The sequence below is a fragment of the Alternaria burnsii genome (assembly GCF_013036055.1).
Source record: "Alternaria burnsii strain CBS107.38 chromosome Unknown 733, whole genome shotgun sequence".
Lineage (NCBI taxonomy): Eukaryota > Fungi > Ascomycota > Dothideomycetes > Pleosporales > Pleosporaceae > Alternaria > Alternaria burnsii.
The window spans coordinates 27,212-48,039 of record NW_024066130.1 but is presented as its reverse complement, the minus strand read 5'-3'; the positions used below and the strand labels follow the sequence as shown (position 1 = coordinate 48,039).

Sequence of the window (20,828 nt, the reverse complement as noted above, 5' to 3'; positions counted from 1 at the left end):
TCCCAATACTGACCGCACCACTAAGTACCCTCACGATCTGTTTCGTTTTTGCGTCTGGAGGAGTGTCCTTCTAGAGTTTTTATACAATACTTTGATCCAAGTATCTGCTCGAACGATAGAGCTCGAATCCTTGAGTGATCGCGTCGAGGCCACCAGTTAACAGACGAACCTCATCGGCGACGATCGCCTTTCGCGCGAACCAGCAGTGAGGGTTTCGTATAGAGCTCGTCTGATAAATGACAGCCGCTCTCTCGTTTCTGTAGAATCCAAAAAATGATCACCTTTCAGTACCCCCAGTTGCTGTACGGATCGATCTCGTGAACGGACCTACTTTGAGCGTGTGTGAATCGGCTCCAATATCTTCATAAAAGGACCGGGCTTATTACGCGCATAGACAGGGTAGATCGTCGCGGGGTATGATAACGCGGCTCTACCCGCAAGCTTCAACAGTTAGATGCAGCCGTCGTACTTTGCGTCTATCTTCTGTGTATGCTTATCTCGTAACAGAAGTAGCTATCTTGTGCTAGACTTGTCGCACTCGATATCTGGTATTATAGATTCCTTAACGATGTCGTAATCATCAACGTCTTCGTTTTCATAGCCTTCACCGGCTACGTCGCGAGTTGTCAACACTTCGTGCTGCCATCTACCGAAATGGTGCATGGACCAAGTTAGTGAATTTTTCACATGCAGTCGTACAGGGACACTCCTGCACTCTGTACTGATCTTGCCATCTGCGCTTGCTATTGAGGGTTGCATCACCATGATAAGATATCGCAGGAAGCGAGGCTGCCAGCCACAGCAGACCTGCCTGCACAGCTACATCCACCCAGAAAGACACTCAGAAGTCGGCGCAAGATGCAGGCAGAGTGGCAGTGAATTCGCGCATGGAGGGATGACAAAGAAGACCACGCGACACACACACACACACACACACACACACACGCCCACACCCACTAACAACCCTGCGAAAGCTCATCAAGCGGGGGAGTGCACTGCCGATACAGCTGTGGACCGATAAGATCGGTCGGGACGACTCCATATCCAATTGATAAGCTCCGGACATCACCAGCCCCCGTCGAAGCTGTGTAGAGCGGCGAAGGACCGTCACCTCCATCATTCTCCGCTACAGCACGTGCAAGAACCCCCGGAACCGCATCTTCGCCAAGCGAACTGATTAACACAGTTTAGGAACTATCCTAAGCACGACGTAGCAAGCCACCAAAGCCATCAAGTTGATCCGGCGTAGACGCCGATTCTTGGGTATGTGGGGATCAGGAATACGTGGATAATAACGAGCGTTAGGGAGACACTGTATGCACAGCGGACGCGACAGATGAGGCGACGCGCCTCTACGAGCCTAGAAACACAACACACAGCTGGTAGGACAGATATCCAGGCGGGCGGCCAGGCGCATTGAAATGACGGTTGAGTAGGTGCTGGTCAGCTTATTGGAGTGAGATAAGCAGCGCTGACAGGGAGATCTGTGTGCATTCCTACGGTACAAGAGCTGACAAGCGCGACAGTCGTAGTAGAAGTCTCTGTTATGTGCGTGAGTCAAAAAAAAACTGCGAACGCCTTAGGCTCTGACTTGTGTTAGTTCCAAGCTAAAGGAAGTGGCGCTGCTCATTTGGTCGCGGTTCGGTCGGATTTGTCCGTGCCTCGACATCCGCGCAACCGAGACTAGTCAGGGGCTTGAGCGAAACCCCTGACTGTTCGTGATTTTGACACCTATCAGCGTTCAACTCGGTACCTGCTAGTAGCTCTGGGCAAGCTTGGTTACAATAACAACAAGCACTCAGCGTCTGCCTAATTTAGCTCACCGGTTTTACCATTGAATCCAACCATGAGATTGAACCCATCTCGAGTGCACATACGAAGGGAAGGCGACGCTAGATGACATCTTTAGTCGTGCCGCGGGTTGCAACTGAAAGAAAGTCAAACCCTTAGCCACCAGCAATATTGATAACGTAACGATCTTGAAAGCACCTTTCGACCATCGACTTTGCAAAAAGACGCAGCTTGGCAATCTCCAGGGTCGGATGCAGCGTCTCGACAAGGGTTTCATCTACGAACGCATACCTCGTGTCTGTTGTGTGGAACCAGGCGGCCTTACACCAAGCGTAGTCTAAGTTTTTTCCAGCCTTCCTTCCTTATGCCACCAGTGAACGTGCTCCACTTCTTTGTTGCGACTTCCTGCTTCGGCTATGGTGCGAGAAGAAATTCATATTGCTTTGCAAGCGAGGCATCCTTCAGGCTTTCGGCCGTTGGCCCTTTATGTCTTGCATCTGTCACGCATCATGTTCTGCTGTTTCTTCTGTTCCTCCTCCCGGGCTCATAACGTTCTTTATGCCACGGCACGACACTCGTTTGGAACTTACGACGTAATAAACTGTTTGGCAGTGGCGCCCACATATCCACTCGCTCGCTTACTCAATACTGTACTGTAGTCTATCTTCGACTGATCCGGCTCGCACGATGCACCTTTCCGCCACTGTCGCGGCTACCGCGGTTCTCTTGTCTTTCGCAAATGCTCATGGTGGCTTTGGACTGCCACAAATCCAATCTCACGACCAAAGGATTCATGCACTGCTGGCCAGCTTCAGGACTGAGACTTTCGGCATCGACTCACACGTGGAATCGGCTCTGGAGGTACGAGCAAGTGCTAAGGAATGCGGCGAGGGTATTGGATCATGCCCCGAAGATAGGGGCTGCTGTTCAACGGCTGGCTGTACGTTGATTGAGCACAACGATGATGGTATACTGACACTAACAGACTGTGGCTCCAATTCTACTTATTGCTCCTCTCCCGGCTGCCAATACAAATACGGGCCTGGCTGTCCGGAGAATCTGAAGCCAGCTGGCAAGAATACTGAGTCCATCCCCCGAGCAAAGATTGGTTCAGTCCCGTATGGAGGCAACGGTATCTATGGTGGATTCTGGGCTTGCAAAGACCCGGGTCAGGTCGCCATCACTTACGATGACGGACCAATGAAGGATACGACCACAACTATCCTGGATTTGTTCAAAAAGTACGACGCCAAAGCGACCTTCTTTATCACTGGCAACAACAACGGCAAGGGACAGATTGATGAGACTCAAGAGTACATCGATGTGATACAACGCATGGATGCAGAGGGACATCAAATTGCATCCCACACATGGACGCATCTAGACTTGTCCAAGATTGATGCAGATATCCGCAAGGACCAGATCCTCAATGTGGAAGGCGCACTGAACAACATTGTTGGGAAGATCCCGACTTACATCCGCCCGCCTTACTCTAGTTGCACGACTGAGTCTGGTTGTGAGCAATTTATGCAGGATATGGGTTACCACATCATCTACTTCAAGCTTGATACGGATGACTACCAGCAGCAACCCCGAAACACCTTCCAAAACTCGCTCGACTGGTTCAAGGGCAACATGACTGCGCCAGGTATGACTCCCGAAAAGAACTCTACAATCTCCATCTCGCATGACATCATCCATGAAACCGCCAACGAGCTCACAGAGCTCATGCTCAAAACCATCACCGAACTTGGTTACAAAGGAGTCACTGTTGGCGAGTGTCTTGGTGACCACAAGGACAACTGGTACCGTCAATTTGGCGACTCTGCCAACCGCGTTGGAACCGACTACGCCTCCACATCGGCAAGCTCAAATCCCACTTCCACATCCTCGCAAGGAACACCCAGCTCGTCTTCCATGGTCGGGGCTTCTTCGAGCTCGCCTTCTGACTCCAGCACTGCTTCAGGCATCGCTGATCCTAAGCAAGCTGGAAGTGCCGCCTCTACCATGCAGAACGCTGGCCTAGCTATCTTGGCACCTGCGTTCGCATTTGCTATCCTGGCCTTCTGAACGAAACATGTTGTACAAAACATCTTGTATATAGAGAGATAATAGCATCCTGAAACATGGTCGTCTTGTATATGATACAGACAGCTGTAACCGCAAACTGTACTTGTACTTAATTACAGGTCAAGCGCTATAGCTATTGAGCCTATTAAGCCAAGCTTACGGCCACGACTGGTTTGGCGGGCTTATTGCCATGTCTGATAGCAAGCTGATTGTACTTGAAATGGATACAAGGGAAGCAACGCATCTTGCGATCGGAGGGCTCAAGCTGAAGGTGGTAAAGTTCAGAATGCGAGGAAGTCCATGCAACATGCATCAAATCAGTGCGAAAGCCTCCAAGTTGACTCCTCGACTGCGCAAAGCATGGGGTAAGAGTCTTGGATCTGAATTGATAATCCGACCCGTGGGAATGTGTTCGAAGTATGTTATATGAAGTGGATCGTCCAGGGTACGCTGTCTGTACACCCTTCTCCAACTCTCGTCAAGAGGAGGCAGTCGTGGATCTTCGCTCGTTAGGCATCCTGTGTCGTTGTTATAGTACTTGAAGACAAAGGCACCTTCATTGAGATGTTGCTGTACCGTCCATGGTCTTGGTAGGTTTCCTAGTAACGCTTCGCCATTCATCAGACCCTGTACATAGCATCTCCCGATAACAGTATAGGCTCCGTTCTCCTGAGGGCGCAGGATCATTGGAACATAGCAGCCCAAGAGCACAACGATAATATCTCCAGGTTGTATAGTGGATGGTCCAAAGCCAAGGTAGTCGTTATCTAACTCCATCAACGATGTACCATGCAGTTTCTCTTTTATACGGGAAGAGATAAGACTTTCCTCCCAAGGCCTTCGATCTTGAGCGACTGCATCAGCCCAGCGCGTTCTTAGGTCCTCCAATAGGGGCCACTGAGGAGCAATCGTATTTCTGTCTCGAACCATGTCGAATTGAAGAAGTCTTATCCATGCATCGAGCATGCTTTCATCAGTCGGGTAGAGCTTATCAGACCATCCACTGGGTCGATGTGTCTCGAGCAGCTCAGCGGCTTGTGCAATATCTTGTGGAATCGGTGCGCTAGAAATGACAATTCTCGCGTGTCGAATCCCTGTGACATCTAGCCGATGGGGTGGAATATAGATGTACTCGCTTCGTGAATCTGCTGCTGCTTGCATCATGTCAGGGCGTACTGTCTTTGGAGGTACAGATGACAAATCCAAAATCCAGGAAGCAAAGGTTGCACCTGTCTCATCAGATATCTGGGAGACACACAGCGGCAAGATATCCAGGCGTGCCGTGATATGCATGTAGCTTAAGCAGAATTCTTTGTACACATTGCAGTAAGACTTGGTGTAATCGGGTTTGATACGAGTGGCTAGCTGTGGTGGCGCCAGACTCAACAGACCGTAGATCTTATCGCGCATGTCAAAACACTGACGTATGCGGCTCTGAGCAAGTAGCTCAACGAGTGTTGTGTGAGGACGGGTTAAGAAAGCCACCCATTCCATGCGTTGGCTAAGCCGTGCTGGAACATGTTCAGCGTCCAAAAGCGCTTCTGTCGCTCTCCGAAGTTCAGGCAAAGCCAGAGTATCGCCTCCACATAGAATCAGAGAATGTCGGCTGGCTAGGCGAAGCTCTTGAATGACCCAAAGTCTGTCAAAGTAGGGATAGTCGAAGAGGGCTACGAGTTTGACCCATGTTCCATCGTCTAAAGGTGGTCTGTCAACGCGAGGACGCCACTTACTCTTGTTATTCGTCGAGCGAAAGATCCAGCCATCGTCCGATACCTCCACTAAATTTGCCAGATTTTTTAGCGCTGCAAGTGCTTGACCACTGCCCGAGGTAGACATCCCTAGCCACGCGACAACTCTTTTTGCCTGATGGTATATCAATCCCATCCGAGTTACCTCCCGGCTACGCTCTGCCATGTTGCGTTGGTTGATGCACACTGCATCCACCCAAAGGACTCGATGTGTACCGACTAGACGCAAATGACGTAGTGCATCTGCAAGATTCCGGCGAACCTTCATTGGAAACATTACCCGCTCTTCAAGAGGTTTGAAATGCGCAGTATCATCCTTGTATACGAATATAGACACTAAGTCATCTGGTGAGCCCCAAACGTACGAAAGTGCCTCGTAATCAGGCTGCGAATTGTCTTGAGTATCGCCAACGGGCTCTTCATATAGTCTTGCATCGGTAGCTGCATTTGGGTGCTCGTATTGCACATTGTAGCCTGGTGACGTGAAGAAGTGTTTGCCCTCCGGATTTGTAAACACCTCCCAACCCTCTGGCAACTGCTCCCTGAGTTTGATCTTAGAATGGAGTCGTGCCTGCCCTTGCGACTGCATATCCCGGGAAAAGAGTGGCGCGTGTTCCAGAACAATGCAAATATCGTCAGTAAAGTTGCCATTCGACGGAAGTAGCCGCAGCAGCCTTATCTCGTTCTCACGCAGGTCGGAGTAAGTGTAAGAAGTCATGCTGTAGTGAAGGTGTATCGTTCATCAGCCGGTACGTCGCTCGCTTCAACGGCCGACCGTGCAAGCGGTCAAAGGAGTTTCGATTTCGGGCGTGATATGTGATGAGAGGAGTTCGATAGAAGAGACTAGGCAACAGGCTGCGAAAAGCGACAGAAAGGAAGCAGCTGGAACTCAGCCTCGTGCGGGGTATCGTCAACGATTCTGAGATTATCTAGGGGACACTTGCCGTGCAGACCGGGCTCGTGCCCCACCAACACCATCCTCACTACCACAAGGATGAGGTTACCCAGGTAGTATGAATACAACATGATGCTCCTTATTCTCCTGGTATTGGAGGAGCTTGGCAGTAGCTTGAGACTAATCTCTAGAGGATATCTTAGCAGCCGCATTCTGTAGGTGGTGGCTGGAGTAAAATCATAGCACACAAAGTAAATAACATGCGTTCTGCTAAGAGGAGACGAGTTCACAACATATTCAAAGAGCATTGTGTTTTGTGTTGAGATAGGCGGGTGCAGCGAAGAGGGAGGTAAGGTGGAGAGAAAAAGACTTGCATGGTGACTACTAACTGGTACGCTCAGTCTACGGCCATCTAGATTGTTCACTACGCCGTTCTAGCGAAAAACTTCACACTTCGCATGCGCAATCACTTTGTTGCGGGTATAGAGGAGGCGACGAAGTTTCGTAACACGTTATTGTCATTCGGTTTTCTTATGTAACAGGAGTAAGTACATGCGAGCTCAAAGGCACAAAGTAAGGAAACACGGATGAAATCCTCCGTCAATTTGACCTGCTTTGCATTTACTATAAACTCATTGCTTGGCCATGCCATTTACATTAGCTAGGCTGCCCCCAGCGATGATAGTGTTCGTCCCGTACAAACCACCTCATCTAATGGCCCTTGGCAAGATGATCACGCAACTTATCCTGGCGATAGAACATCTTACTGCAATCAGGATGGGTGCAAGGGAAGAAGGGGCCAGTGTGTTTCTTCATGTGGCGGCGATATTCCACACGGCGACGAAACATACCAGTACATCCGTAAGGACACTGAAGAGGAGGCGTGACAGCGGCATGCTGAAATTGGTTGTTGGATGCCGGATGGGTGGGTGCGACAGGTACCTCCGGTTGGAACTGGGATGGGGCTCCATGCGGTATCATATTTGGGCCGCTGACCTGCACAACGACGGGTATGTACACGACATGTAGGGTTACGGCGTTAAGGATGTCCTGATCCATACTATAGGGGCCTTCGATATCGGCAAGGGGCTCACCGTGACCCAATAGGTAGTTGGCATCCCCGTTCAGCACGGCTCGGGCGTCCTCCACTAGCGTGGTGCTACCATCAATGGGGGCCCACCTGAACCCCGGGTCAGCGGAGTAAAAAAAAAAAACCTACCCTAAGCCAGCCTCGCTAGCCACAGGGTAATTCTCTGGGAGGTCGATCGCCCAATGGAAGTCTTCATCGCCTGTTTGACTGATGACTGGAGTGGGAGACATGTCGATAAGTCTTCTTCATAGGTCGGAATGCTGAGTCGATTGCAGTGTACGTGAGGAGTCGTCTAGATGAGGGACAAACTTAGAAAGATGCTTTGAGCTGTAGACGGTCGGTCGCGGGAGAGCCCTGGGAATGCGTTGGTGGTATCGTGTCTTCTGTCGGTCGTAGTAAGCTGGCAGTAACAGTCAACTTTCGAAAGCGAAAATCAAGCACGATGCGCTTGGCGCGCGACGGCTGCTAGACACTCTTTCGCCTTTGTGAGGCTGAGAAGGACGTCGCACCAATTCGGCTAGTACAAAACGCCACTGTGCCCTTCGATGCATCACGAGATTAGATATGCAGCCGCGCCCTGACTATTCGACCACTCATTCATCGAAAATGAATCCGCAATAGTATTGTTTAAAACAACACTGTGCCCTTCGACACGTGGCCGGACACCGCCGAATAGATGGACCTCCGTCATTCTTCAGCCTTGCTTATGCATAGCTGACTGAGCAGCAGGAACCTTAGAAGAGCAGACTGAGAGCGAGGCTGACCTTGAGGCTCAACAACTGAACAGCCTCAAGGCGCGTCATATTGTTATCAGCTTCGTTTATCCCACGTGACTCTTCAAACACATTTTGATAATGCCGAAGTAACAGTCTCATTCAATCCAGAAAACCCTTACTCTTTTAGCAGTTAATATACAACACTCGAGCTGTCCTCAAAAATGTAGTGAGGACACAGCTTTGATAGTGAGGAGAAGGAAATGCAACGCATAGAACGATACCGTTATCCAGCATCCATATTGTCGGAATGAAACCGAACTCATACGAAATAAACCTTCCCATTTTACTGCTTCTCATCATCTCATCATCTCAACCTCATCTCACCCTCACCAAACCCACTCAACCTCCCATCCATCCTGTTCCCGTCAGGCTGCCCATCGGCACACCCATGACGGCCCACATAATCAACAATACCATCAACTAAAGTCATTGTGGAAGGCTGTATCTGTACTTGTAAGTCCCTGCTAGCACGTACCTAGTGACAGGTACTCACTATATCGCTACCCTCTCTCCAGCCCCGACTACCGGATGCAAGCCCAAGGGCTCCGGGACCAGCTCACGTGCCGACTCAGAAAACGACGCCCCACAAAAGCTCGGCGGGGAGCTTTAGCCATTCCACAACCTTTGACGCCCCAGATTCCGGCTGCATATTTTTAGGCTGATGTCGTTCTTGTGAACCAGGAGCACAAGGAGGGACAGGGATGATCACATGTCCCGGTCTTTGATTTGTGCCAAACACGGAAAGCTTATTGAATCTACACTGCTACGTGCACATTCGATGTTCGATTTCTTCTAGTCTAAGCCACGTAAGTCAAGCAGTTCAAAATGCGCTGCTATAGCGTGATTGCTGAGCGCGACGACTGTGATATGGCTGCTAGTGAGATGATCGCGGCCTAGATGCGTATGTGGATCGCGCGTGAGCTGTGTTGGATATAGTCAGATCAGAATGCAAATCATTGATGATCCCTGAAGTAAAATGCTTTGAACGAGACGAATATCTCATGCCTTGCGCTTCGCCTTCTTATCTACCTGACCCCCCGTAGCCTCTTCTCCGCCTTGCAACAAGGCAATCGCCGACAGTCGTAACTAAAGCTTTCAAACCTGCTCCACATGCTGGAGTTTCTTACTCTCTCTCCACTTAGGCCAACTGATGCCAACGGACGTAATGAAATATGACACACTATGCTGGTCAGTATATACTTCAAACTCGCACACCACCTTGGACTGCACAAATTACCTTAACAACAGCGCAAACGTGGCTGCGATCCCAACTGTCGTACAGCTACTGCCCACGCAGCGCTTGCCGCCCATACACGAGATGATGAAAGCCGTAAACCAAAGCAGGCAATCGAGCGCATCAAAAAAGAAGTTCAGCCGCGGGCTACCGAACCGGCGGAACCGATCCACATGTGTGGTGAGATACTGGTACAATAAGAACAGGGCGGATTTGATCGAGTAGACGAGCACCAGCGTGGTGGAGCGCCCGCGTGGCATCGACGAGTCGGCGAGCAGCGCACATCCAGTAATAAAGGCTCCGAGCACGAGGATGGCTTGCGTGATGTGAATGGTGCGGTTGAAGCGGTTCGCGAATGCGGATAAGGCCGCGAAGGGGTTCATAGTTGGAGCTTTGGCGTAGCGGGGTGGAAGTGCAGTTGAAGTGGCGTTGTTATCGTTGCTCCCGAGTAGGTCTTTTTGGGCTAAGCAATGCAACGAATCATAGGGATGACATGAGGTCTCGCAGTTGTTGTCACAGAAACCTATCGCCCTACCCTATATATGTATGATATACCTCTTTACCCCCGCCAAGGAGTTTGCAATGTTCACACAGCCTCTCAGCTCATGTGTATGGGCTAAACAAACACGCAGTACGAGTAAAACCGTGCATACGCGCGCAAACCAAGGCTCTTGATCTCCTGCTAAGACACAATAATTCCTGCCAATGCGTTGGATGGGACGTCGTTGCTCCGCTGTTTCGTGCTGCTAGGCTTGCCGATCCATGACTAGTGCCGGATCGCGTACTCGCTTATCTGCGTGTACGAACTACGAGTACGGGAAACAGGTTCTAAACCTTCTTGCGAGTGCATCAAGTGCTTTGTGTAGGGAGGCAAAGTTTTCATGCAAATATGGTTCCGATAACGAGCAGCCATGGCCAAGACGACGGCCTCACTCTTTGCGCTTCGCCTTCTTCCCTGTCTGTCCCTTCACTTCATCTTGACCACCCTGTAATAAAGCCAGCGCCTCATGCAGCAGCCTCTTCTCACCAAGCCTGACCTCGATGGCCATGCGATGTCTCTTTTCGAAGCTTCCTACCTTCAATAGCCTCTCGTCGTCGTCTATTGATGTCGGATATAGCGCCAGCTTAGCGGCGAGCGCCTTGGTCACAACGGTGTTGAAGATATCCTCCCGCTTCCGCTTCTCCGCGATGAGCCCGGGATTGCTCTTCTTGAGAGCCTTCAGCACAGCCTTGAATTGTTCCTCAAGCTCCTGCGAAACGTCGCGGAGTTGAGCTGTATGTGTGAGCTGCCCTTCCGAATTCGGTTCGCCGGAATCTCGCTCGATGATGAAGTATTCTTCGAGCTCTTCGTCCTCTTCGAGCTTTGCCTATGGCGCTGTCAGTGCATTCACTGAAAAGTTCGTACCGGCTGCTTACCTCGATCTTTGCGACTATCTCGTCCGACAGACCGAGCTCTTGAATGAGCGCTTCGCGAACAAGGCTCCATGGTAGCTCAACTACGTCGTATCGGTGGTGTTCGGGTGTCACATACCCATAGCGACGTAGTAGCTCTGATGTCGGCAACGGACCATAGTAATTGAGTACTTCTGAGCCAGCTGGCAGTGTTGAACGGAGCGACGTGACTTCAAGGCTGTCACCGTGGTTCACATGTGCATTGAACTCGGCATTAGCGTTGAGTATATCCGCCATGGGTACCATACCAAGCGGCGTGGTACCTTCTCGGTCTTCAACCCAACCGTCTTCCTCCTCGTCTTCCTCTTCGTGCTCATTGGCGAGATCGAACGCGTACGACATGATCGTGCTACCCATACGATGTGCAAGAGCAAGCAACTCTTCCTCGCCTGACTCACGAGCTCCATCAGGGTAGAATACTTTGGGATTCTGCTGAACGACAGGCACGACTTGTGATCGCAGCATCTCATCACTTTGTTGCTTTCCAATCTTCTCCGTTGATAGACAGGTGTTTTGGAGCTCCTTGATTTCCGAGTCAGACCAGAAGATGGGCGTGTCGAAAGTTGTCGGCAGTACATCCATGTATGGCTTCCAGCGTGACGCATCGCCTTGTAGATACTCGTATATCATGACCAATATCAGAGAAGTCCATGAATCCAATGGTTCGTTCTCATCATCGGCTTCGCCATCCGTCAACGTATCGAAGACTTTGGGTAGTTTGCTCGGTAGTTGCGATGTGTTCACACTAATGATTAAATCTCTAGGTATAGTGAATAACGTTGTGTCTTCTGGTATGTCTTGTTTTGCGACTGCATGCTGTCAATCGATGCTCAGATCGTGCATACCTGACTCGCAAGCTTACCTATTCCTCGACCTGCGTCCTTGGCTCTTAGATCCTGTATCTCAAGCAAGTCATCTCGAAAGACGCCTCCGCCAGCCTTGAACCACGCCAAGAAGCGGTCGGTCGCGCCATTGAAGTCATCCATATCTATCGTCCGATTCTATAGAAGTCGCGCACTTTGGAACGTTCACGATCGATCACGTTGACGCAGGTGATGGTGTTGTGAGAGCAAGAGATGGGCTGGGATAAATGATCCAAACGTCCGGGCGAGAGGCTTCACCGATTGGGTGGGTGCAAAATCGGACGTGACTAGCGCAACAGCGCAGATCGCGAAGACCGCGCCGGGACACGTGCGGCGATGCCTCCTCCCTTCTTATGATGCACCATGCCCAGGACCGACATTAAGTCTTCAGTTCGGCAATCACGAACAGCTGAAACATCCATGGGAGGATATAGTGAATGCGAAGGCGATCAGGTTCGTCTTACGTCCAGGTAAAGTATGGCGCTCACGTGATAAGCGTCAAGAAGATGTAGATGCGAGGTGTGGCTGTAGCTGCGCTCACAATGACCAGAACGAGTCGACCTTTTATTATGTGCTCAACGATGCCGAGCTGTATATCTCATCTTCTGTTTGCAGGCGTGTCACTCCAACGACGGGGCCGTGGTGGCCAGTCCAAAGACAGTTAGCGCGCGATCGGAGGGCGAGAAATTCCGGTTCCGCAGGCTGCCGCGCTCGTCAGCAACACGACGCTCGAACGCGACTCGACATCAACCTACGTCGCTGCCGACTCCTTCGTCCATCTCAACGTTTGTTACCTGACGCCGCCAACTCAAAGTCACTGTTTCTCGTCAGCTGCTCTTACCCGTCCTGTCTTCGCCCACCCGCTGCCTCGCCTCAGTTCGCCATTCCTCAAAGGACCTTTGACGTGCGCACGGCGTCGTCGGCTTACAGCCCACGCGCCGGCGGTCCACGCGTCAGAGGGGTGTTTCTCAAGCAGTCGAGGGTAGTGTGAACACAGTGGGAACAGCAGTTCACGAGCAGGCACCACGCCTGTCTTGCAAGCCAGTGGCATCTCAGCGTCCATCGACACCAGAGTCAGGGCTGCTCTTCGCCCACAACGCGTCTAAAGCCCGGGTGGGAGGGTTTCCCTTATTTTCGCATTATTGCAAGGGGGATTTTTGCTGTGAGTCATCTTTCGCACAATGGTTCGCTATCTTGTCCCTAAGAAAGGTGTTCCTGTGCTGGCGAGCGCCAGAGTGGATGGTGCTGCACAATCATGCTGTGTTTTAGTTGCAAAGTACTGCGATGCACCATTGCAGATCAGCTTCTATCTCCAATACACTAATTTCATTCATGGCTTTGATGATCCGCAGACCTTCACCTTGATTTATGATGCTGATGACCTGATACACGACGCAACAACGCTGAAGACTGCGACCACGCCTCTCGCGCAGCACCAGCTGGCCTCGATTGCGCGCGCCGGAAACCCACAAATCAGAGTCTTAACTCTCACACTCGCGAAGCCCTGCCGAATCCGGTGTCCTCCTTCGGCTAGTACTGGTATCTTGGCGGCGAAGAGTGGCTTCGAAGCTCCTTTCCACCAGCTGGTCAAGCTCGCCGAAGCGACAGAGATACATATCCTGCTCGACTACAATTGGGTACATGCAGACAACCGTGAACCGCTCGAGCGATTTTTCACGCAACCAAACTTGTTCACCGGCTTTCCAGACGGCAATGACAGATTCAGATATGTAGATTGGACGGATTTCAATACCATTGAAGAACAAGATGCGCCTCCGCCTTCGTACGCAAAGGCCGTGGACGCTGATGCATCGCGAAAGCGGTCCAGGCATGGTAAGTCACTTTGTGCCCCAGCCGACTACACGATCACTATTGACGCTGCACGTAGCCGCCACACGCTCCTTGTCTACGTCTCCGGCTTCGAAACGTCACCAGTACGACCCCGGCTCGCCGACCGAAATCGCAACTGCGACGCCCAGCCCTCGTCCCTCTCACATATCCGTTGACTCACCAAAGGAAAAGACAGCTGTGTCATCCAGCTACCCACAAATATCCCTGGAGGTTACTGCCGCGCTTGCATTGCAGGACGCAATAAGTAGGGCGGTCGAGGCTCAGCTTCCTGCACTCGTCGAGGGCATGCTACCTGGCATCCTTAAGAACATCCTACCAGATGTCCTTCACAACTGTATCGCCCCTCGAAGATCCCCATCGCTTTCGCCTCCGCCAATAACAACCCCATCTTCCCATCCTGCCCCTACCTCACTTGGCAACCTCATCACCGACCGTTTGACGGAGCTAGCCAAGCAACACCTCGCGACTATTTTCGATGAGGCAAACGACCAGGCCTACAGCCTCCGGAATCAAGCTGACGGTGACTTTGAAGACGTCATTGCCGACCACAAAATCAACGTCGATACTATCAAGGAGGATTGCATCCGCGAATTGGGCGAAGTGGTCGACGACAAACTATACAAGTTCAAGGAGCAGACGGACGACATCGTCGCAACTGCCGTGGATGAGATGGAGAGCAAAAGCAGTGAGCTGGGTGAGAGGATGTACGATGGGCTGGAAACCTTTCTCAACGTCGCTTCCACTACCCTCAAACAGGTTAGGAAAGGTCAATATTCCGGAACACGGCGTGTCGAACAGTTGAAGCCAGATACAACCACCATATAGGTAATCATAATGAGAATGACCCACGACATACAGACAGGATGTGCCTTCCCCGCCTCGTGTCGTCATTGGTGCTTTCCACAAGTTCATGACGGCGCGAAGACTGCCACTTTTGACAGGCGATAAAGACGATCATCGAGGATACGCTTCAACACGATCGTACGTAACTCTTACATAGAAACTGAAGTAGTCATTGAATAAATAATGTGAAATTTGCATGTTAAAAGCAAACCATTAATAACACCCCAACCGCTCCCTCCCTGTCCCCCAAATCCGGCTCCGATCCTCTCATTACACAAACACAACCTACCGTCCGACCTTTCCGAAAGCAGCCTGTAACTTAGCCCAAATCTCTTCCTTTGCTCCAGATGGTTGACCATCTAGCCAGTTAGAGACATCAGAGCCGTTGAGGGCAGTCTGCAGTGCATCGAGAAGCTGACCAGGCGCTTCACTAGAACCAGAGGCAGAAGCAGCACTTGCATTTGGGTTGAATGCATTTGCAGGACGTGGTGGCCTCGGAGCTCCAGGCGCGGCAGCAGCAGACATGTGGTTCTCCTCATCGTAGCTCCGAATGCCAGTATTCGCGGGGGATGGACCGCTGGCCGCAGCTGCGTTTACATTAAAGGCATTGGCTCTTCCAGTGGTACCGGAGGTTTTTGGCTTGGGCGCATCATCTTCATCCTCGAAGAAAAGATCGGCCTCTAGCATTGCAGCAAATGGCCGAGATTGATCTTGGCCGGTGAGCTGCATGACATAGCCAAGAATCTGTGGTCCGGGAATGCGAACTACAATACCATCTTGGGTTTGCGTCGACGATGAAGAGCTCGAGTCGCTGGACGATCTTGACCCTGAACTATGGGAGAAACAGAGAAATCCGCCAGAACTCTCAGACTGTGAATCGAAGACCTTCTTGAAAGCTGATGCATCTTGAGCGTCAGAAGCAATCTTGATAACACAATCTTTGACCAAGACATAACCGACTGGGAATGCAGCAAAATACCCGGTCGGCTTCTTGTTATTATTCATGTCTCGGATGGCTTTCGTCGCATCCTCAGGGACCTCTCCCGTTTTCCACTCAGACCACGGGACGTAGTTTTCTTTGACAGCACCCCTCATGAACGACTTACTCATACTGAGCAATGAGGGATCGAACCAGCCTGATCTGTCAACGGTCACATAAGTGGTTCGCATTGCGACGTCGACTTTGAGAGTGTTTGACATCGTTCGGCTTGAGTTTTCGGCCGATGAACTGCTTGAACTTCCTGATGAGGAGCCGAGCCAGAAATTACAATTGTAGCTGCTGACCGATGAGGAACTGCTAGATGAAGTGGCGGAATATTTGTTCGAGACCACGGAAGAAATTTGAACCTCAGACCAGCGAGATCCCCCGTTGTTCTGTGGAAGCTTGCCAACTTCTGCGCTGCTCTTCTGCAGATCAGCACTTGCTGATGGAGAAGCTCTCTTGGAGATGGTGTAGCTCTCCTGAAGTTCCGCAAGCTCTGCTTTGGCACTCGTTACCTGCCTCTGCAAAGCATCGACGAGGTTCTTGGTGTCACCAGCAACGGCCTCGGAATACTGACTCATATGCTCTGTCAGGACTCGAGAAGCTTGATTGACCGCTGTGTTCGCTCGAGAGACATCATCCATTTGATTTCCGATATCTGTTAGAACAGTGCTATCGCCCCTGAATAGGTCGGCGACAGTCTTCTTGGATTCCTTAATTTCATCGCTATCACCCGTAACCGGTTCCTTGTTTAGAAATTCAAGACCGGCTTTGGCAGTTTGGAGAGCCGCAGTAGTAGGATTTGCGAGTGCAGCAACTTCGAGGGCTAGTTTGACCGCAGATATAGTCGAGGCAGTATACTTCTGTTGAAGCTTAGCCATTGCTTCTTCTCTTGCAGCTGCAGCATCAATCATCTTCTGCTTGGCCTCAGCTGGGTCGCCCTTGTTGAAACCACGTAGATTGGCCATCTGGGTCTCCAGAGTGTCAATGAGTTGAGCTTTGGCTTTGACGGCTGCCTCGATGAGAGCAGAGTCTTGCGATAAGTCTTCACGGGTGAAGCCTGTGTCGAGCGCTTCGAACCAATCCGTTGGCTGCATAGCTACGGGCCAGACTGAAGAAGCTGTATACACGGAAGAAAGGGCCGACTGTCGGAATGCGTCCTTTGCGTCCTGCAGAGATTCACCTGTGGTCTTGATGTCGAGATGACCCATGAATCCACGCACTGTGTGGGTATAACCTCTGACAACGGCGTCTGAATATTTGGCTGCGATTTTGGCTTCCTCAATAGCCGAGGTATGAGCAAGCTCTCTCGTCAGGGCTTCCATCTTCGATGGATCTGTAGCTGCGGCCTCCGAGGCTTCTCTGAACTTGGCGTCCTTTCTCAATTCCCAATCCCTCCGCTCGTTGAGATAAGCTTGCATTAAAGACTCGGAGTACTCCATACGCGTCATAGCTCTTGGACGATCACGGTTAAGACTTTTGATATTGTTGATGGCTTGTTGTGCGATTTGTTTAGCCGACTCTTGGTCTACCAGTGCTGGTTCTCCGCTAGCTGGAGTTATCACCATGCCATTGGTGTCGGATAGTTCTTTGGCCGTTTGAGCGGAGATGCCGGGAAGACTCAGCCGAGTATCGACTGTGTATGCGGCGTTGCCAGCCTTTGTCGTCTTCATTAACCAGGCTCGCATCTTCTCACGTTGCTTCCTGACTTCTTTGTCCTCGAATGTTGGAATGAGACTGTTCAAAGCCTTTTCATAGTTCCGAGATAGTGTCTGACCATTTGGACCACCGACAATAGGAGCGACATCATAGAGAGCGTCAGTCAGAGCAAACTCGGCTTCGTTGACCACAACTGGCTTTTCCATGCGAGAGAAGTAGCCGTTCAATTTGTAAGCATAGGTCTGCTTATCGAGAAATCGTGTTGGAAACTGGAGTGCGAAGTATTGTGCTCCTGTCCGATTGTTAGCGTCGACGACGGAATGCGAGACTAGGAGCGCAACATACCTCCAGGGTTGTAAAGTTTGCTAAGCTGGTCATAAAGCTTCTTGATAAATGTATTGTCGCCTTCATCAGCGTTGCCAATGGTCGGACGCGGCGGGAGATCCGCATGTGCTCTCAGTGGGAGCTCATCATTAGCGACCCCATGCCCTACGTCATGAGCAATTTGGAGTTTCGCAGGCATTCCATTAGGCATGCCATTGACTCCAGTATTCAGATGTGCACTGCGAGTCCATTGCTCAATGATGAGTCTAGAATCCTGAGGATCAATTTCGCCAGACTCGGGGTCTTTGTTTGTGTAGAAGCTCTGAAGAACTCGAGCCTTAACATCCTTAGGAGCACCAATAACGTTGAGAGCCTTTTCGAAATTCCAGCCATCCTTGGCAGCTCTTGGATGCATCTCCTTGCCTAGATCGGTCAACTCTCTATCTTTGCATAGTGCATACAAGACTTACGAGGATACTGTAGGATTATGTAAGCTTTGTCGAGATCAGTTAGCTTCGTGTTGTATGGGATATCCTGGGCTAAACCAGTGATTTCTTTAGGCTGAGGATAGTGCATGATAGAGGAAGTATCGACCTGTGAAAAGTTCGATACTTCATTCATGGCGTAAACGTTGATGACTTGGTCATAGACTTGCTGAACAGACCATCCTTGAGTCTTGGTGTAGAGATTGATAGCTGCCTGTACATTGCGAATCGCTTGGCCACCATGAGCAGGCGATTGATGTTCGTGAAGAAGACCAAGTACATGTCCGAATTCGTGGAGGATTGTAGCTCTCTCGTTCGAAGTGATGGGCGAGAACCTGTCGAGCCATGCTAAATTCATGGTAGGTTCATTGGGGCCGATCTTTTCGCATTGTTTGCCAATGTATGCCCAACTTCCATCGTTCGGGTCGAACGTGATACGAATGTTGCTGTCCTGGATAGAAGCTGCCTCTTCAAAGGTGACATTGGCGTACCAAGTCCATTCATCAATGGCTTCGCGGACTTTGGATTTCTGCTTGGGCGTGCCTTCGATAAACCAGTAGGAAAGGACTTGCGGAGTACCATCCCAGATGAGGTCTTGATCAGAGAAGACGACGTGGAGCTTATCCCGACTAATTTCGGTAGAAATGCCTTTGTTAGCGAGAGCGCCTGTGGTATCTCCTGGGGTAAGTTTTCCTTTGGGGATTGGGACGACGACTTCTTTACAAGACCGCTTGAACCAGGAAGTGTCATCGCTTGATACAGAATTGGGAGCAGAGCCATTTGTGTCTGGAACAGCATAGGCTCCATTCCCTATGTATCGATTAGCAAACACAACGTGGTGTACAACTTCATCCAAGAGAACCATACCATTCCCAACAGCCTCTGGGTCTGCACCATTGACCGACTCCTCGGCGTGGTCTTCGTTGTCGTCGGTGAGCGCTACATCATCTTCGGTATGAGCAGGTGCAAGGTCTTGTCCATTCGCTTGTGTAGTCTGTGCTTGCCCAGAACCTTGATTACCTGATCTGGTATTGCCCTGTCCAGCGCCTGGATTGGTCCGGCGGGATTGAGCGGAACTGCGAGGAGCCGACATCCCTGAGGTAAAGCCTGGAGGAGCAAAGAGATCGCAGCGACAGGGTCTTGGTATCCGAGGAGGAGGAGGTCTTGATGTCCTGGCTGTTGCAGCTGGAGCTTCAGGACGTGCAGTCGAGCTTGGTAGTGGAGATGTTATAGAGTCTGATACTGATGCTGATGCCAATCTCATAGACTTGGTGAAGGCTTGAGAGTGAGGTCAAGCGGGCGGATTCGGCTCGATCTTTATATCATGAGGTCCTGCAATCCATAGGTCGTGCTCTCAAAGCATGGCCCTCATCGTCCAGGAGAGCGATAAACACTGATATCCTTTTCAGGGGCTCTAGCTCTACCATTCAGACCAAATTTGTCTTGTGGCTTCATTGTTGGCTTCAACGTGGCTGGCTAGACTTACAAGTCTTAGGCATCGCCGAGCGCTTATGAAGAGGCACTCTCTTCTAGATACCCATCCTAATTGCGCCTTTTCCACATTCGCAAAGCCAAGAGAAGCCTATTTATTGTGTAGCTAACCTGGTAGTGGCAATGTATGCGGAGCCACAGCAAAGATGGCGTGGGAGAAGCGAAGGACTGCTAGACAATTGCTCTCGCATAATGACTGATTGCAGGATCCACGTCCATAGATCACGAGCAAATCTACTGCTAATCCCTCCCTGAATAGTTTATCGCAGACAAATTCCTCACCGGGACTTCCGGAGAAACATTTGCGGCCAAGGCGCTTCCTACTTGTAGAGCGCCACTGCGCGGGGTTCGCTTATGGTTCGGCTGGCCACAGAAACGATAAAAGCCCGAGCCAGTTCTGGACTCGCGGTTCTGAGATTAGGAACCGATCAGACCATTTGTAGCTCGCCTTACCTTATTTGCGTTCCTGGTTACCCCTTTGGGATGAGCCGTCGGTGCTGCCGTTCGGGAGAATGTGGCTGGCTGCGGTGGCGGGTGTGACGCCAGCTGAGTTCAACCCGCCCTCAACCTCAATTGTAGTGGGACGGGCCGACGCGGCTAGATCACGTTATTTAAGCGACTTCTTAGCATCGCTGATTCGTCACGATTAGGTTATTGACGTTGGACTGGGCTGTGACCAAAGCCATGTTCGGTCGTGGTAAGCTGAGCGTCACCCATGTTTTGGGGATACCCGCCCTATAACGCGCCGTTTCTGTGGTATCAGCTGACAGTTCGTTTCTCCCACATTAGCTTCTCTTTATCTAGCTAAAATCCGTCCAATGAACCATTTCCTTGCAGCCAGATTTAATCACATTGCATGCGCGGTCTCTCTTCGGGCTGCCAAAGTCAGCACCTTGTGACCATTTAACGCACAACTTTCGTTATCCTTGTCCACACACCAGACGGAGGTGCATGAATTCGTACAGTTCGAGATCAGATTGGCTCGGTGAGAGCATGTCAGGTCGCCATGCTGCACGCGCATAGGGAAGTAACGGTAGGCCGAAGTACCAAACTAACGAAAAAGGTCTGCACTCAGTTGGCCATCTTCGTTTCTGTCAGAGCTTTAGTCGCTCAGGCGAACGCATTGCCGCATCGGCTAGTCTAGGATGTCCCGTGAGAGATGCACGACAGCATGTCCGCACTGTATAAATACTCCCCTCACAGCATCAGACTCCTTCATATGTTCGAGTGCAGTCGCATTACACTACTATATTCTATTATCAGCAATCTTCATA

At 50.8% G+C, this 20,828-nt stretch overlaps 7 protein-coding genes across 7 annotated transcripts; 2 read left to right on the top strand and 5 right to left on the bottom strand.

The window, feature by feature from the left end:
• Positions 1-2,478: 2,478 nt before the first annotated feature.
• On the top strand, positions 2,479-3,861 carry GT037_010695 (uncharacterized protein; the record flags this gene model as incomplete). The annotated part of the gene is made up of 2 exons (XM_038935742.1): positions 2,479-2,731; positions 2,777-3,861. The coding sequence occupies 2 exons, from the start codon at positions 2,479-2,481 to the stop codon at positions 3,859-3,861; spliced, it is 1,338 nt and encodes a 445-aa protein (XP_038781512.1).
• Positions 3,862-4,173: 312 nt separating this feature from the next.
• GT037_010694 (uncharacterized protein) lies at positions 4,174-6,327 on the bottom strand (the record flags this gene model as incomplete). The annotated part of the gene is made up of 1 exon (XM_038935741.1): positions 4,174-6,327. The coding sequence occupies one exon, from the start codon at positions 6,325-6,327 to the stop codon at positions 4,174-4,176; it is 2,154 nt and encodes a 717-aa protein (XP_038781511.1).
• Positions 6,328-7,215: 888 nt separating this feature from the next.
• Positions 7,216-7,824, bottom strand: GT037_010693 (uncharacterized protein; the record flags this gene model as incomplete). The annotated part of the gene is made up of 2 exons (XM_038935740.1): positions 7,216-7,684; positions 7,724-7,824. 2 exons carry the CDS (start codon positions 7,822-7,824, stop codon positions 7,216-7,218), a joined length of 570 nt encoding a protein of 189 aa, XP_038781510.1.
• A 1,641-nt stretch (positions 7,825-9,465) lies between these two features.
• GT037_010692 (uncharacterized protein) lies at positions 9,466-9,987 on the bottom strand (the record flags this gene model as incomplete). The annotated part of the gene is made up of 2 exons (XM_038935739.1): positions 9,466-9,550; positions 9,608-9,987. 2 exons carry the CDS (start codon positions 9,985-9,987, stop codon positions 9,466-9,468), a joined length of 465 nt encoding a protein of 154 aa, XP_038781509.1.
• Positions 9,988-10,533: 546 nt separating this feature from the next.
• On the bottom strand, positions 10,534-12,042 carry GT037_010691 (uncharacterized protein; the record flags this gene model as incomplete). Its single annotated transcript, XM_038935738.1, has 3 exons — positions 10,534-10,971; positions 11,021-11,865; positions 11,919-12,042. 3 exons carry the CDS (start codon positions 12,040-12,042, stop codon positions 10,534-10,536), a joined length of 1,407 nt encoding a protein of 468 aa, XP_038781508.1.
• A 1,058-nt stretch (positions 12,043-13,100) lies between these two features.
• Positions 13,101-14,595, top strand: GT037_010690 (uncharacterized protein; the record flags this gene model as incomplete). The annotated part of the gene is made up of 2 exons (XM_038935737.1): positions 13,101-13,752; positions 13,808-14,595. The coding sequence occupies 2 exons, from the start codon at positions 13,101-13,103 to the stop codon at positions 14,593-14,595; spliced, it is 1,440 nt and encodes a 479-aa protein (XP_038781507.1).
• Positions 14,596-14,898: 303 nt separating this feature from the next.
• GT037_010689 (uncharacterized protein) lies at positions 14,899-19,156 on the bottom strand (the record flags this gene model as incomplete). Its single annotated transcript, XM_038935736.1, has 4 exons — positions 14,899-17,546; positions 17,600-18,001; positions 18,049-18,873; positions 18,931-19,156. 4 exons carry the CDS (start codon positions 19,154-19,156, stop codon positions 14,899-14,901), a joined length of 4,101 nt encoding a protein of 1,366 aa, XP_038781506.1.
• Positions 19,157-20,828: the final 1,672 nt, after the last annotated feature.